Source organism: Ananas comosus, linkage group 22 (genome assembly GCF_001540865.1).
Source record: "Ananas comosus cultivar F153 linkage group 22, ASM154086v1, whole genome shotgun sequence".
In the NCBI taxonomy this organism is placed as follows: domain Eukaryota; kingdom Viridiplantae; phylum Streptophyta; class Magnoliopsida; order Poales; family Bromeliaceae; genus Ananas; species Ananas comosus.
The window spans coordinates 7037789-7053409 of record NC_033642.1 but is presented as its reverse complement, the minus strand read 5'-3'; the positions used below and the strand labels follow the sequence as shown (position 1 = coordinate 7053409).

Genomic DNA, 15621 nt, shown 5'->3' with positions numbered 1-15621 from the left:
TCCAAAAAAGTATAATTTTCTCTCAAAGAGAATAAATTTTCTCAAAAACAATGCAACATTTGAAACAGTGCAAATTTATCTTCTTCTTTTCTCTCTGGTTCTTCATTTTTCTTATAAAAATAATTATTTTTTATATTTTATTCTTGTGTTTATTCTTTATTCTTTTTATTTTTTTATTTTTTGTATATTTTTTTCTCGGTTCCGCTCTTACCCGCACTTGCTCCAAGTCTTTCTTCTCCGGCAACGGTGTCGGTGCTTTCGCTAGCGAAGACAAAGGAAGAGTATACGACGCTATTCTTGTTACCGTCATAAAGGGTTACACGAAGGCGGTAGAAGGGGTTGAAGAGAAAAAAAAAAAAAAAACGAGAAAAAAAAAGAAAAGAAAAAAAGACATGGCGCTCCCTCTTTACCGTTGTAAAGTGCCGAAAGACGGTGGAGGAGAGTTAGAGAGAAAAAAAAAAGTGTTGAGACGCGGTCTCGCTAGCGGTAGGGATGTCAATGGGTATAGATATCCGAAATTTTATCCGAACCCGAACCCGAATGAAACGGATATATCCGATGGATATGGATATGGATATAAAAAAATAAAAACCCGACGGATATGATTCGGATATGGATTTTAATTGTATCCGACACGTACCCGAACCCGACCCGAACCGAAATTTATTTTGTATTATGATATATATATATATATATATATATATATATATATATATATATATATATATATATATATATATATTTGATGTTATATTTGAATTTGTATTTTAAAAATTTAAATTTAATATAATATATTTTGAAATATTGAAAAAAGAAATAATTGTTTCGGATTCAAATTTTTGAGTTCGGGTTCGGATTTGGGTTTTGAATTTTTGGTCAGGTTCGGGTTTGGATATGAATTTTTAAAATCCGTCGGATTTGGATTCGGATTCAGGTTCGGGTCTCGGGTTTGGAGTCGGATTCGGGTTTTTAAAAATCCACTCCGAATCCGATCCGTTGACATCTCTACGCTAAGGTCGAAGACGAGGAAGGCGAAGGGAGGGAGGGTGCGTGAGCGAGGGTGAAGGCTAGGGCGCGCGGGACAAAGGCGAGACAGGCCGCCTTCACCTCTGCTTCAGCTTCCGCCGCCCTATTCGGAAAGAGAAAAAAAAGAATGAGAGAAAAAAAAAAAAAAAAGAAAAAAGAATAAAAATATTTTGATCAGTTTGCTCAAATCTGATCTGAATCTGCAAAATCTAAAAACACGACCCACTTTTGCAAAAACTGAAAACTAATAAATTTTTTATGCAAATTGGCCAACTAAAAAAGAATAACGAAAAAATTCAATTAATGACTGCATTATCTAATCCTCTTTCGACAATTTTGCCACAACCATCTAGAAGAATATTATTAAAAATCAAGAAAAGACGACAAAGTATTCAAGTATAAGACAAGAAGGAAAACAAAAATAATACAAACCAACACTCCAGGAATACCCCCTAAATAAACTAGCTACAGCAAAATAATACCAAAATCAAAATAATGAAAATTAAAAAGGCCTTAATAATACCAAATTTTGCTTAATGGAATGGGGAGGTTACTTTTCCATGCTTACAACGGTTCGATCTTACATTGTACAGTTCACAAGAAACAGAGTAATTGAAATGATGAACACATGAGAGATAAACTTTCCTGTTAAGTCCGATTTATTTACAGAAAAGATACATATTTATGAATAAGAGATTAATTCCTGTACAGAGCTATACAACATTAAAGGCACATTGGTGCATGATAAAGAGTTCGCGGCAAACTGCCTGCGAGCACCCTGCACAAACCCAAGAAATGAAGTCTCATCAACAAGAACATTAGACTAATAAAAAAGTTTTCTGTACATTCAAAAAAGGGATCATAAAAAGATGGATAAATTACACTCTTGGTTCTCAAACTATAAGATGTGTGACACTTTGATCTCCAAACTTTAAATTGTTATACTTTCTAACTCGAACTTTATAAATTATTGTAATCAAATCTCACAATCCAATTTAGCTGACTAAATATCAATCACAATACTCTTACGTCACTTCCGCATTAGCAGCATATCAACATTTAATCAATAAATTAGGTTATGGGATTTAATTGCTAGTTGCAACAATTTAAAAAGCTCGAGTTAAAAGTTGCAACAATTTAGAAAGTTCGAGTTAGAAATTGCAACAACATTAACGTTGAGAACCAAAGTGTCACGTGCCTCATAGTTTGAGGAACAAAAGTGTAATTTAGCCTAAAAAGATTAAATTGAAGCATTCTAACTTGATACCCATTTAGGATATTTACATTCTAAATATATCATTGGTCAGCTAGGAAGCAATTGCCATGCTCATGAAAATAAGGATCCTGAATTTGAAATGTAAAACACTCGAGAAATGTTCTGCAAGTTTGTATTAACATAGCACCGACCATACGAACTAAAAATAGAACTATTAAAGAACCAGAATACAATGGTAAGATGTCGAATGCTGAAAAAAGCCATTTCACAGTTTAGTGGATTTAATGTGAGAAGATAAAAGAGCAAAAGGTGATGATGATAAGATGATATTTATTGAAGTGTCTGAGAGGAGTCCATTTTATAGAAACTAATTATTTCCAAAAAATTAAAATTTGTTGGTTAGTTAAGTAAAGCAATGAAAAAGAATAATAATCAATATTAAGGGTTGATACAATCAGCCCCGTTGTCCACTGCTTGTCTGAAAGTGAGACCACAAGAAGGAAAGGAGGGGCTCAGATTGAAGAGTTCTGTATGATGAAATAAGTGATCACCTATAATCTTGCTGTTTTCAACTGTTTCATGCGTTCTCATAGGAAAAAAGAAAATAAAGATATAGTTGCTAATTCACATTTTCCCCCTAAACAAGAAAAACACGTAAACAAAATAAGTTTCCTGGTGACAAATGATGGGCCCAACTTATACCAAAATAGCAAAAATTACAGTATAAAACCTTATTTCTACTATAAACAGCACAATAATATGTAAGTTTCAAACAAGATATTGTTGGCCATTTCACAACAAATTATAACGTAAATTGCATTTAACATTATATAGCAAAACAAGCCAAAATATGGAATTTACAAGATAGCTGCGGTACCTTATGATTGGAAGAGAGTAACAGTTGCTATGTAGCCATTCTTCATCACCTGGCACAATAATATAAAGAAGATAAAGTTTAGAAAGAGTTCTGCATGAATAAATGAACTCCAGGCATTCCCAAGTGTATAAAATCATCATTATTCACCTCAAAAGCCACATTTTGGTAGCCATAAACAAAAGTTGATCCAAAAGGATTGTTCATAGAACCCTGTGTCTGGATTGCAGCACGACCGCCATCTCCAAGAATCTCCTTAAATACATTAAGTCTTTGTTAAGCAACAAACAAAAAATCCCACTTAAAAGCTTACAAAAAAAAGACCATACAAAGACTTCCTGTCAGTTCTAAAATGAATGGTTCATAGATGCATATACTGCCCACCTTTACTTGTTCCCACTTTGTGGTAGGTGTTATGCAATTCTTTGAAGTACTACCAGGCTGCCGTGTTCCTTCAACTACAAACAGAAACATAGAGCTTAATTCTTCCACTCCCATTCTTCAATCAATTAAAGAGGCTTTAGATCAATAATACTCACTTTCAGTATCATAAATAACAAAGTTGCATTTCATATAGGAATTGAAATCTGAGTGTCCTGGAAAATTGGTGTGCAAAACAAACTTCTTGATCTTATGAGTCTGCAGTAGCAGGAGTACGATTATCCAACAATTTCAAGAGAAAAAAAAGCCCAAGTTAAAGCCACTAGAATACATAATACGAGTATGCAGTTTATAGATATTACCTGTCCATCAAACAGTATGTCAAGACCACGAGAGAAGTAATTGTAGAAGTAATCCCCACAAAGAGTGGTCCGAGGGCGGGGATCTGAAGCAGAGTGTATAACCATTTGATCAACCTGCAATAAGAGAGGGTGACCATTTAATAATTACTTTCAGCAAATGTAGCATTTGGACAACTACCTCGAACATAGCAGAAAACATACTTAAGCATATTTTCAAGAAGCTGTATCTATCACCAAACTTTAAATAAGCATTACTCCGTTTGCATATATAATATCTTTATCTCAATAGCTTCATCCCTTACTAAAGACTCTCTTTGAAGCCACATTAACTTATAGTGCAAGTACTCACCTGCTTTTGGTGGACTCCACAAGGCCGACCCAATTCAGTCCACACATCCTGAAAAGATGATCATAGCTACTGAGAAACAGAAAGATCTTTGACACAGTTTCGACAACAAGAAGCCAATAGAAACTTTACTTAAAGCAAATTATCAACTTATGTGTATAGGAAACTCTCTAAAAAGGGAGGAAGCATGAGGCACAAATCTGGATAAAGAGATAAACATAGAATGTTTGATATAATGTAATGAAAACTAATAAAACACCTCTTAGAGTCACATGTCATTAGACAAGCCAGAAAAGTGAAAAAGTTGAGTAGCAAAAGAAAAGTAAAAATAGGGAAGGTGCATATTTAGTAACTCAACCACACACATATATAGAGAGAGAGATGGGGAAAGGAAGAGCCTTGCCTGTGGAGATGAACCAAAAGGAATGTGTTGACCCCCAACAGTAAACCATAGCTCTTCTCCAAGCTGAAAAGACAGAAAAGAAAACAGTTTCGGTGAATCATTCCTCCAAAACTAAGGGTACACCATCGGAAGGGTCTATTGGAAGGTTAATTGATAAATCATGATAGAGCACTTCTCTTCGTGTAAAGCATTTCTGATCAATATCTATGGAACGAAAATGCGATAAAACTGAAAGCCGCCATACAATCTTAGTAGTTCAATGATATGAATTCACAAGTAAAAAGCTAAAAGTGTGAAGCTAAAAACACACAGGTCATCTCTTAATGCAAATTATTTCTCAGATATCTTTTCCCTTTATCCTCCAAACTGTAACAATTGTCCAGGCAATTGTATAAAGTGTCTAACAACATAAAAAATTGCAAAAGTGAGAAAAAAAAAAAGCAGTCCTACACCGCGTTGTGAAACATCTTTAAATTAAAATTCTGAACCACTGAACAAAACGTGAGAAGAATGTAAAGATATAGACAATCTACCTTTGCATGCACCTCTTCCATGTATAAGCTGCCAGCAAGTAATGGAGGAACTGAAGCTTTATTCATCAAGGATCCGACACCAACCTTACTGTCCGATGAGCTGTCATACACAGAAACACGGCATGCAACTGGGGTTGTTCCATCTGGAAATTCCAGAGGTAACTCTGCTAGTACTGCCAAAATAGTTAGAGAACTCAGATTTGATAGTAGGAAAGCTTAAAAATGAGTCAATCGTTCATGACAAGAGACAAATGGAGCAACAAACCTTCTCCATTGCTGAAGATGTTTGCATATTGGGTGGGAATTGGAAAAGCGAAGGACAAGCCCTAATACCATAAATCATGTCACCCAATAAGCCAAAAAAAAGGAGGAAAAAAAAATAACATGACATACCACCGTCGAGAATAATAGATTCGTCAACATACCGGATAAAATAAAGTATAAATCCCTCTTTGTTTGTCATAGATTCCAGGAAATGTAGGACCAAACAGGTCATATACTGCTGCAAAAGTGGCTAACGTCGAGGAACCACTAATAAAATAATTGAGATTAATGAATAAAGAGATCTTTTTGATGTTTCAGTAACAAACTTAAGTAAAATGAAAAATATGCAATGATCTAGTGTATAATTTTTCCTAAAGTTATTTTCCTTGCTCAAATTTAAAATTTGTAAAGAATGGCAAAGATGCCTCACCCAATTAGATTCTTCGCATAGCGCATTTGCAGCCGTTTAACATCATATATCTCAATAAGACGCAGTCTCTGCAACCAAATCAAACAATAAAAAGTTAGCAATACGGTAGGAAAAAATAAAATAAACCATCAAAATGTAAAAAGCTGTTACAGAGAAATTCCTTAGTTTCCTAACCCCTTTACTGTGTTCCCCAGGTGGCATACTAAACAACCTAACCACTTACAGAAGTAAATATATATTTATAGGTTAAACATGGCTTGCAGATCCTCCTTGACCCAACGTACATATGGAAACACAAAGTACCAAATTCAACACCCAAGATTTCCCACTAAAGACAGGTTTGGCTAAAAGGTGACAGACATAAGAATTCGATCTGGTCCATTTTTTTATTAGCTGCCTTCTTCCTGCCCTCAAAGTATGTAAATCAGGTACCCAGTAAGAAAAACAAGGAAAAGGCAAATAGAAGAATAAGGTCTAACATAGCAGTTACTATTTTTAACTAATCAATATAGGGTGGCACAGACATCATTAAGAAATACACATATACACAATGCAAACACTGTCCCTAGTGTCTCAAAATATTATGTAAATTAGTCCGACAAATTGTAGTTAATAATAGTTATACAAGCTAACATTACAATAGATTAGCTAACCAAGGTTAATAGGTTAGAAAACTAAGGTTCATATCAGAGTCATATAAACTATTTGTAATCTATCCTTGCATTGGTAAATAAATGCTATATCTACCTCTCTAGTACTCAAAGTTGAAGTTTACTTTCTTTTCGGAGTTCCAACAAGAAGTACATTCTCAATCGACCTTTCCAGTCTGAATGTTTGCTCATGAATGCGTAAAAAATCCAATGGAAACCATGACATGCAATGTTGCTAAAGAAGTTTAAACATAGCTTTCAGCAAGCATAACTTAAATCAATGAAGCTAATGTTATTTTCATTCAAGTAAATACTACATGCAAATACAAAATAAATGCAAATAAATGCTTGTCATCACTTGGCATCAATAAGTTGAAACTATTCAAAGCAGATTGCCAAATTGTGTAACTACAAATATACCTGTGACCAAGGGTCAAAACGAAGATGAAACCCATGATCAGGGAAGCTGATAACAATGTCCAATTTTAAAGGCTCCTGTAAAGAAAATGATCATAGAAAATGAGGATACAAATAAATCAATGAGGTGCCAATGCTATTTGGCATCAAATTGACATGTTACAAATGTAATTTCTATCAACATGTGGCAAAAATGAAATAACATAGATTTCCATCTTTGGAGTTAATACAACCATTTTTGGCTTTTATAGAAATATCCAATTTCTTGGTATCTAGATGAACTCCAGTTCTGATAATTTATAACAAATCAACTGGGTAATCAGAACATCAAATTTATGAACTTAGAGCAAATTTACTAGTTGGGGGCACCAAGCAGATTAGCTAAGTTAAGCAAATTGTGTGTAATTGCTTCAGCTGGTTTTTTACTTTTGACAAACAATTTCCATGACTTTAAAATTTTTCTCACACAATAATAAGCACCAGAATTTTCCCTTTATGTTTAAATAAAACCCATCAAAAGAGACTTAATCTATTACACGAATAATGTTACTATGTGCCCATTCATTTTTTACACTTGTGTTAAACAATAAATAGCTTTTCAACGTTCAGCATATCCAAATTTTTTACCTTAAGATACTTTTCCTCCTATTCGTCCATTCTTAAACAGGTTCCATATCAGTTTACATACTATAGTAGCATCAATGATGATGAGGTCATTTATGAATTTGTACTTAACACTTACAAAATTCAAAGAATTGAGCCACAATAAGACAGTACAAACCTCATCAAGATACTTCACATGAACCACGTCATATATGTTTGGTTGATGTTCTACTTGAGCAAACGCTTCACAAATAGGCATGCCTGTATCAAACATGATTCCCTTATGAGCTTGCAAAAGTAAAATGAAACCATATCTGCAAAGTGACAAATGATAAATTTACAGAACAAGAATAGTGGAATTGACTCAGCACAAAATTATTATATTTTTAAGAAAAAAAGAGATTGTCTTGCTCTTAAGACTCGAGACCACTTTACGTTCACTTTTCCTCAGATTTCGACAAATCAAACGGTGCCGCCCAAACTATTAAAAAGGTATAACCCGCCAACATCAAACTACACATACCACAGGTCATGTTTTGTGCCTGAGACAGAAGGGTTGAGAAAGAAAGAGCCTCTTACACATCTACAATGAGTTATTCACTCCAGAATATACATATAAGTCCTGCATTTCTCTCCTTATGGAATGTGTAAGATGCACTAACGCAAAAACAAGTCACATGACCACATGATTGAGGAACAAAGCCAAATTCACCACCAACATCAAGGAAAATGTTAAGAACGAGAAGAAGACAATTCGTTGACTTGATATTCTCAATTTCTTCCTTTTAAAGGCCACCATTTGATTGCCTCTTACACTCATTTTTACCCCCAATTTCGCTCCCAATTCATCGAAAGACGCAACAGCAGGTCGAAGCCCCAAATCAATTCGAATTTAGGGCAATCAGAGATCAAAGATTCGGGAGGAGGGACGGGTCGCCCACCGAGGTTGAAGGGGCCGATGCCGAATCCGGGGCGGAGGATCGCTGGTGGTGGTGCTGCTGCTGCTGGAGGGGCTGCATCGTCGGAAACCCTAACCCTAACCCTACCGCGAACCCCAATCCCAACCCTNCCCCGGCCGCCGCCGCCGCCGCCGCCGCACCGGCGGCGGAGGATCGCTGGTGGTGGTGCTGCTGCTGCTGGAGGGGCTGCATCGTCGGAAACCCTAACCCTAACCCTACCGCGAACCCCAATCCCAACCCTTTCGCTTCGCGTGTCGATCTCTCTTCGCACCTCTTCGTTTTGCGTGTCTTCTTCTTCTTCCGTTCCCTCCTCCCGACCCTTTTTCTTGCGCACCGAATCTAACTCAAATCCCGAGAATAAACGAGCCGAACCGAGCCGAGCCAGTAAGCTCACGGCTTTGAACGAGCCGAGCTCTTATTTATAAATTTATTTTATTTTTTCAAAAGCTAAAAATTAATGTTTTAAAAATCACATCGAACAGCAACCTGAAAATATTATTCGGCCAAAAGTCACTGACTCCCACTAATTGAATCAGTAATATTAGCAGGGCATCATATGTCATGCATATTTAATTAATTTTTTACTTTATTATGTAAAAATTATATATTATTAATCTAGCATCATAATTTATTATAAAGTACTAATTTTTAGACAAAATTAAGTAAATATAAGTTTTCAAATCTTACTTTTCATAAGACTAATATATATTAATAAAAAATAAAATTAGTTTAGTTAATTCTAAGTCATTGTATTTTGAAGTTATTCAATACTAGAAGTTCATCAATTTTAAACATCGACGAAGCAGCTCAATAGAGAGCTTATTTGGTAATAATTATGTTTATAAAGTTATGTCCAGCAAATTTCATTAAACATAATGAGTTCTACGTTATACAATCCATAAACCAAATACTTCGAAAATAAGTTCCAGCGAAGATAGTTTCTTTATACTCATAAGTTTTAGGCCGTTGGATAAAGCTGCGGTTAAGATGATAGTGGTCCCCGATTACGATAATAGTAGTCCCCTAGGCTTGAGTAGGTGATTGGTTGAATAGTATGATCTAACGGGTGAAAATAGGCAAAGAGATAAATCTAATAGCCGAAAACTTATATGAGTATAAAAGGGTCCATACTCATAAGAGTATAGTTGCCGGATTATATATATATAGTGAGTCTGGTATGCTTTTGGAAGTACGGAGCCATCCGTGCTTCTAAGTCGTTTTCGATGTTGGGATTTTCGAATCGACAATCAACTCCGTTAGATTTAATCTAGAGTATTTGAAGTATTTAGAAAATAAATTTTGTGATTTTTCGATATTATTTACCTAGTAATTGTAGGGTCTCAAAATCAATCATTTTAATGGCTGCGGTGAAACGTTTGCAATTTAACGGTGTGCAAATATCCAAATCACATGAAATTTTGATGAAATTTTTTTTATACTATATGAAACAAGTTCAATATCTTTGATCTAAAATTTTAATGTCATATCATCATACTTTGTAAAATTTTTATTTTCTTCCGTTGATTTTGAGCCCTTTCGATCACTAGGCAGATGATATCGAAAAATCGCAAAATTTATTTTCTAGATACTTTAAATATTCTAGATCAAATCTAACAGAGCCGATAATTAATTCGATAGTCCCAATATCGAAAATAATTTAGAAGCACGGAAGGCTCACTACTACAAGGTACAAGATTCACATAGCCAAAATTGTCGCCACGAAAAACTTTTGGCGGCGATAAACATGCCGCCGCATGCCACCGCCTAAAACCCCGACGGTAAAACTATTTGATGGCGACATTTTGTCGTAGTTAAAAGTTATATGATTAGCGGCGACATAACTGTCGCTGAAAAAAGCTTAGATAATAATTAGCGGCAACATGCTGCCACCGCGAAAAGTTTAAATATCCTTTATGTCTAGTTTTATGATGGCGACTATTGTCGTCACTAATTTTCTGATCTAAAATTAATTTTTTTAAAAAAATAATTGGTAATAATAGATATTATTGATTTAATATAAATTGCTAAAAAATAACCTATAGTTATGTGACATAAGGTGTACGCGTGGAAGAAGACGAGAAACGTGGGAGATCCAGAAGCATAAAGACAAGGACGATCCAAGAAGGCTTGTAAAACAAGCAACCCGATCCGATTCCGGTTCCCGGATACGTTGGCTATCCGGTTTGTAAGTTTCCGCTGCCTATTATTTCCAACAATTGATTTAATATAAATTGCTAAAAAATAACATATAGTTATAAAAATTTCAATTACGTACTCTGATTCTTAAATTTTAACCTTTAATTTCAATTTGATCCTCTCAAAACTAAATTAAATCCAAGCACTATGGCTCAAACACCTTATAACCAATATATATTAAATCTAGTTGAATATCTATAAAGTATTTGATCATAAAATTAATCCACATAAATAAATAAGACTGAATTAAATTTTAAATATTAAGAAGAGCATAAATAATCATATAAGGCAAATAAGTAAAGATTGTCTCACAAGAACTATGTTAGAGTATCATTATCACCTTATACAATCATCCAACACATCCAAAAAACAAAACACACAACACATTCAAAAAATAAAATTGTCATTTCCACATGCTATCAATGTAAATTTATCAAAATATGAGATCTACACACCTCTTCTTTGCTCAATAACTGATCGAACCTGTAACAACATATCAAACATACATTCGCATCACGAAATTAGAATCACTACAAATATAAAATCAAAAAAGAGGTTAAACAATAATCTCATCACTCATCCGATCATGACAAAAGTTGTAATGTGGAGACCTTCAGAGAACAAAATAAAAAAAAGCTATTCAAAACAATTACCTCTTGAGCCAGCCTCTCACCCATCATATCAACCCCATCAAATGTCAATCTAGAAGAATTGCACTCACTGCCTGCTTAAGAAGGTCATATAAGACTTGAGATGTAATACACTGAACTTTGTTCAGTGTTGTATACTAAAGTACGTAGATTGTACTGTGCTCTTATTTATTGTAATGAGGTTTTGGATTGTATAAGTTTAAGTTTTTGAATTATGCTCTGATTCCTTAGCTATGATATTATCTTTTGCCACATTGTTTGTAGACGCCTGGTGTACTCTTAAAGTAGGGATGTACACGGCGGATCTTTGCACGTCACTGGTAAGCTTCCGCTGAAGTCCAAGGCGTGACATGAGACCAACAAGATAAAAAGGAAAATAGCATGGCACGGCTTATTGGTACCACAAACTCATGAGTTTAATTACACAGTGGGACAATAGATGCTTTGCCATTCGTTTATCCAAATTAATTGACAATTGACTCATTCTGAAACAGCAAACCTACAGAAGCAAAAATATGTTGACAAAATCCTTTTCAACTCATCTATGCAGATGCATTCCCTTTCAGCCACAGATATTAGCATCTTTATAGCAGCAGCACGTGGGTCATGTAATCTACTATTACAATGCATGAGGATCTGACAGGGTTTAGATGCAACCAGGTGCCATATAAAAAGGTTTTAGTAAAAATACACACAAAAGCTACTAAAAGACAAAATATTTGATCCCAATGCAAGTGAGCAATATTTATATCCAACGACATTAGCTAATAAATATCAAATCAATCCCTCACGCAACACCTTTTCCCCCAATCCCTCACGCCACTAAAAATTATTTTTGTTGCAGCGCTCTGTGCTTCCAGAAGCATACCAGCCCTCACTCTCTCTCTCTCTCTCTATATATATATATATTTCAAGTTCTGGGGGTCCACAATCAAGGAATTAAACTCATGTGCGATAATAATATTATGAATGTTGCATTATATAATAATTGAATGATTTTGCATCTTGTGGAGAAATTCTTTTGTATTCATGTAGAAATTTGAACTATCAATCTCTCCTATAAATGTATATCAATTTCATTATTCTTTCGAAACTTGACATACTAAAGAATGGTATTTTAGTATTTTATGCGCAACAAATGAACAAAATTCAAAAACTTATTTGATTTAAATTTTCCCCACAAAATTGTTGAATTGACAGAATAAATATATAGAAAAGGAGCTGAATCCACAAAATTTTCCCTTTTTATATTTTTGAAAGTTTTATAATTAATTATGAGAACTTGCTATATTTTAAGAAACAATTTAACATTTTCTCATGATAAGAAAAACATCTGAATTATCCACAAAATAAACTATTATTAAGCAACACCTTTGTTATTGTTCATTTATTTAAAACACTAGCCTATATATATCACAAGCCATACTTATTTCACCTTATCCTTTTTCTTCCTTCTTTTACTGTTTCACTTCTAGTTTCTTTTTAGCTGCATATAAAGGGACTACAATACAAAAAGACACAAGATAAAAAAGCAAAAAACTACAAGAATTAAGCAATTAAAAAGAAAAGGGCTTTTTTTGCATTTGGCCCCTTGAAAAAAATTTATTTTAAAAATAGCCCTAGCAAATTTATATTTGCAAAAATGGCCCTAGCCCTGCCACGTGGGCTCTATATCAGCGCCATATGAGCAGACTGGGATCAGTTTGTTAAGTTAAACACGATGAACCATTCACTGTGTCTGGTACACTGTGTCTAGACACGGTGAATGGTTCACCATGTTCCATACTTACATTCCTCTTATTCCCCATTTCTTTCTTTTCAATATAAGTACGGAACACGATGAACCATACATTCATCGTGTTTCACCGTGTTTAGAAAAAATATATGTATTGCAAAAAAAAATATAAGTATTGAAAAGGAAGAAATGGGAAATAAGAGGAATATAAGTATGGAACACGATAAACCATTCACCGTGTTCAACTTAAAACCCTTCTGCTTGCATGGCGCTGATGTGGCGCCTGCATGGCGGGGATAGGACCAAATTTGTAATTATAAATTTAATGGGATTATTTGTAAAAAAAAAATTTCAGGGGGTCAAATGCAAAAAAAGCCCAAAAGAAAAATAAAAAGGCTCCTTTTTGTGTTGTATATATATATATCTTCCCCTTGAAACTTCTTTTATGCACTTGAACTTTGCCCTCTTGCTTCACATCCCTTCATTATTCGCATCCTCTTGCATGAAGAGATGAACATCCTACAAGAATATTCACAAGAAAAGCTTGACTTAATTAGTACAATGAAAAGGATACATACTATACATGCATACGTACGTACGTACGTACATACGTACATACGTATATTCATACATATACAAAACATACATATGCATGTATAATAAATATGTATGAGAGATCTAAGTACTTACTCCCAAGGCACATCTCCAACCAACATCCAATCACCATCTTTATCCTCGTATGTGATAGCATACTTGGGCTCATCATAATTAACCTTCTACTCCATCTAGAATTAGAAGCCAAAACAAATAAGATTGAATTAGTTAATTAGCACAATAATTAAGAAATTAAAGATAAAATGTACAAATTATTCTCATACCATCCTTATATAGTAACTTGGTTCTTGTACTTCCAGTTCAAACTTTTGTCTATTTTTTGACTAGATCTGAAGATTTATTGGCTCATAGGCGTACCTCGCTAAAAATATACTGCTCTGTTCAGATCACTAAGGTACCCCTAGAGCTGTTAGCCATTTGGGTCTAATTAATATTTATACAGTACATTTTGCGCTATAACTATTAGAAAATTAGATTTTTAATATACAATATATGACGTATAATCATCTTCATAATTCCCTATAATAGTCTTATCATTTTTGGTAAAATGGTCATTTTATAAGAAAAAATCTTAATGCTCAGAGAATAAAGTATTTAAATTAAAAGGTACAGGAACTGAGTTACCATATGGGGATAGTGCAAGAATTAACCCTTACCTAAAGATGAACATTTAAACATGTCTTCTAAGGCTCTCCAAAGTTCCTCATATCCTTCATAGATCTTTAGATCTATTTTTCTCAAATAAGGGACCCCATCCATGCTAACTTTCACGTAAATCCCGCCATTGTTATCATCGACTACAAGGCTTTTTCTTGATCGAAAGCTATTCATTCGATACGCACGAATCGGTGGCCATCCGACTATCTGTGCCCTGATAATCAAGTTGAAGATCACACGTAAATAAAATCGATACTAAGAAATCACAAACTTAATCTATGAAACATTCAACATTGCTTACTTAGCCACGGGTTCGGTTGCTTGTTCATTCTCATCGGTCTCTTTTTTCTCCGATAGTGCCCGTTTTTTGCACTTTGTAGCTATCGATGCTGATCTGATCACTTCCTCCACATCGATGCCAGGGGGCCTAAGTGTTAGCTCGGTCGCCCTGAGATTCTCGAGATCGTTTTTATAGCACGTTGCACCTTTCATTTCTGGTACAACTCAGACAAATTCAAGTACTAGTGAAAGAATAAACAGCAAAAACACTGATCAAATTGATCGATCGATAGATATATACGAGTACTAGCGCAAGAAATTTAGAACAAGGTTGATATATATGTCTAAGTACCTTGTGTTGTAGGAAATGATCAATAAGTAGTAGTTAAATAGTCTTGGTGGAAAAGAATAGAAAAATGTGAAAGAGGAGACAATTTTAATGTATCCATGTACTATGTAGTTTGCGAAATGCATTGGACAGCAAACCGTGTAACGGGGACAGGGAACATCGGTTAGGGAAATGCCGGTCCGACCGGGACAGGGCCGGTCGAAGAGCTGGTTTTGTCGGACCGGACCAGGACAGTGGGGATTGCGTGGCGGAGGCCGCTCGGCTCCGGTCCGGATCGTCCGGATCGGGTTGGACCGGGTTTTGCCGCCCACGTGGGTGTTATCGGGTCGGTGGCACACGTGGTTCGGAAGGGTTTTTTTTTTTTTCTTTTTTTTTTTTTAACTAAAGATCAAAAGAAGAAGTTAGCAATATTTAATCAATATTTAGTCAACTAATTATACTGCAAAAATTAATGGTAATAATTTATAAAGTTCGAGTTAGAAATTATAATAAATTAAAATTTGAGGACTAAAATATCAGCGCCATGTAGATTGAGGGCCAAAAATATAATTTAGTCTAAAATATAATTAAATAAATTGCTTGGAAACTCTCTAGATTGACGCCATATATAAAAAATTATATTAATTTTCAACTTAAACTTAGAACCTGCCTAGCTAATAAAAGATACTTCGAATTG

General features: G+C 34.7%; 2 protein-coding genes across 3 annotated transcripts; both read right to left on the bottom strand.

Moving 5' to 3' along the window:
• Positions 1523-8484, bottom strand: LOC109727672 (UPF0183 protein At3g51130; the record flags this gene model as incomplete). Of its 2 annotated transcripts, none has more annotated exon segments than XM_020257842.1 (15): positions 1523-1804; positions 3120-3168; positions 3267-3371; positions 3501-3574; positions 3656-3755; positions 3860-3973; positions 4209-4256; positions 4609-4671; positions 5142-5314; positions 5407-5467; positions 5567-5672; positions 5836-5903; positions 6906-6980; positions 7684-7766; positions 8447-8484. In XM_020257842.1, coding segments are annotated over 14 exon segments (1156 nt in total), but the record flags the coding sequence as incomplete, so codon positions are not given.
• On the bottom strand, positions 13442-14911 carry LOC109727101 (auxin-induced protein 22D-like). The gene is made up of 5 exons (XM_020257000.1): positions 14619-14911; positions 14317-14531; positions 14271-14275; positions 13736-13818; positions 13442-13564 (listed from the first exon to the last, which is right to left on the bottom strand). The coding sequence occupies exons 1-5, from the start codon at positions 14807-14809 to the stop codon at positions 13489-13491; spliced, it is 570 nt and encodes a 189-aa protein (XP_020112589.1). The 5' UTR covers positions 14810-14911; the 3' UTR covers positions 13442-13488.

What these genes read in the sequence shown, in the direction of transcription:
- LOC109727101 (XM_020257000.1), bottom strand. Translation starts at nt 14,809, where the DNA reads ATGAAAGGTGCAACGTGCTATAAAAACGATCTCGAGAATCTCAGGGCG. An exon ending in GCAACCGAACCCGTGGCTAA is followed by an intron (nt 14,532 to 14,618) that starts GTAAGCAATGTT and finishes CTTGATTATCAG; the next exon opens with GGCACAGATAGTCGGATGGC. An exon ending in GTTGGAGATGTGCCTTGGGA is followed by an intron (nt 13,565 to 13,735) that starts GTAAGTACTTAG and finishes ATATTCTTGTAG; the next exon opens with GATGTTCATCTCTTCATGCA.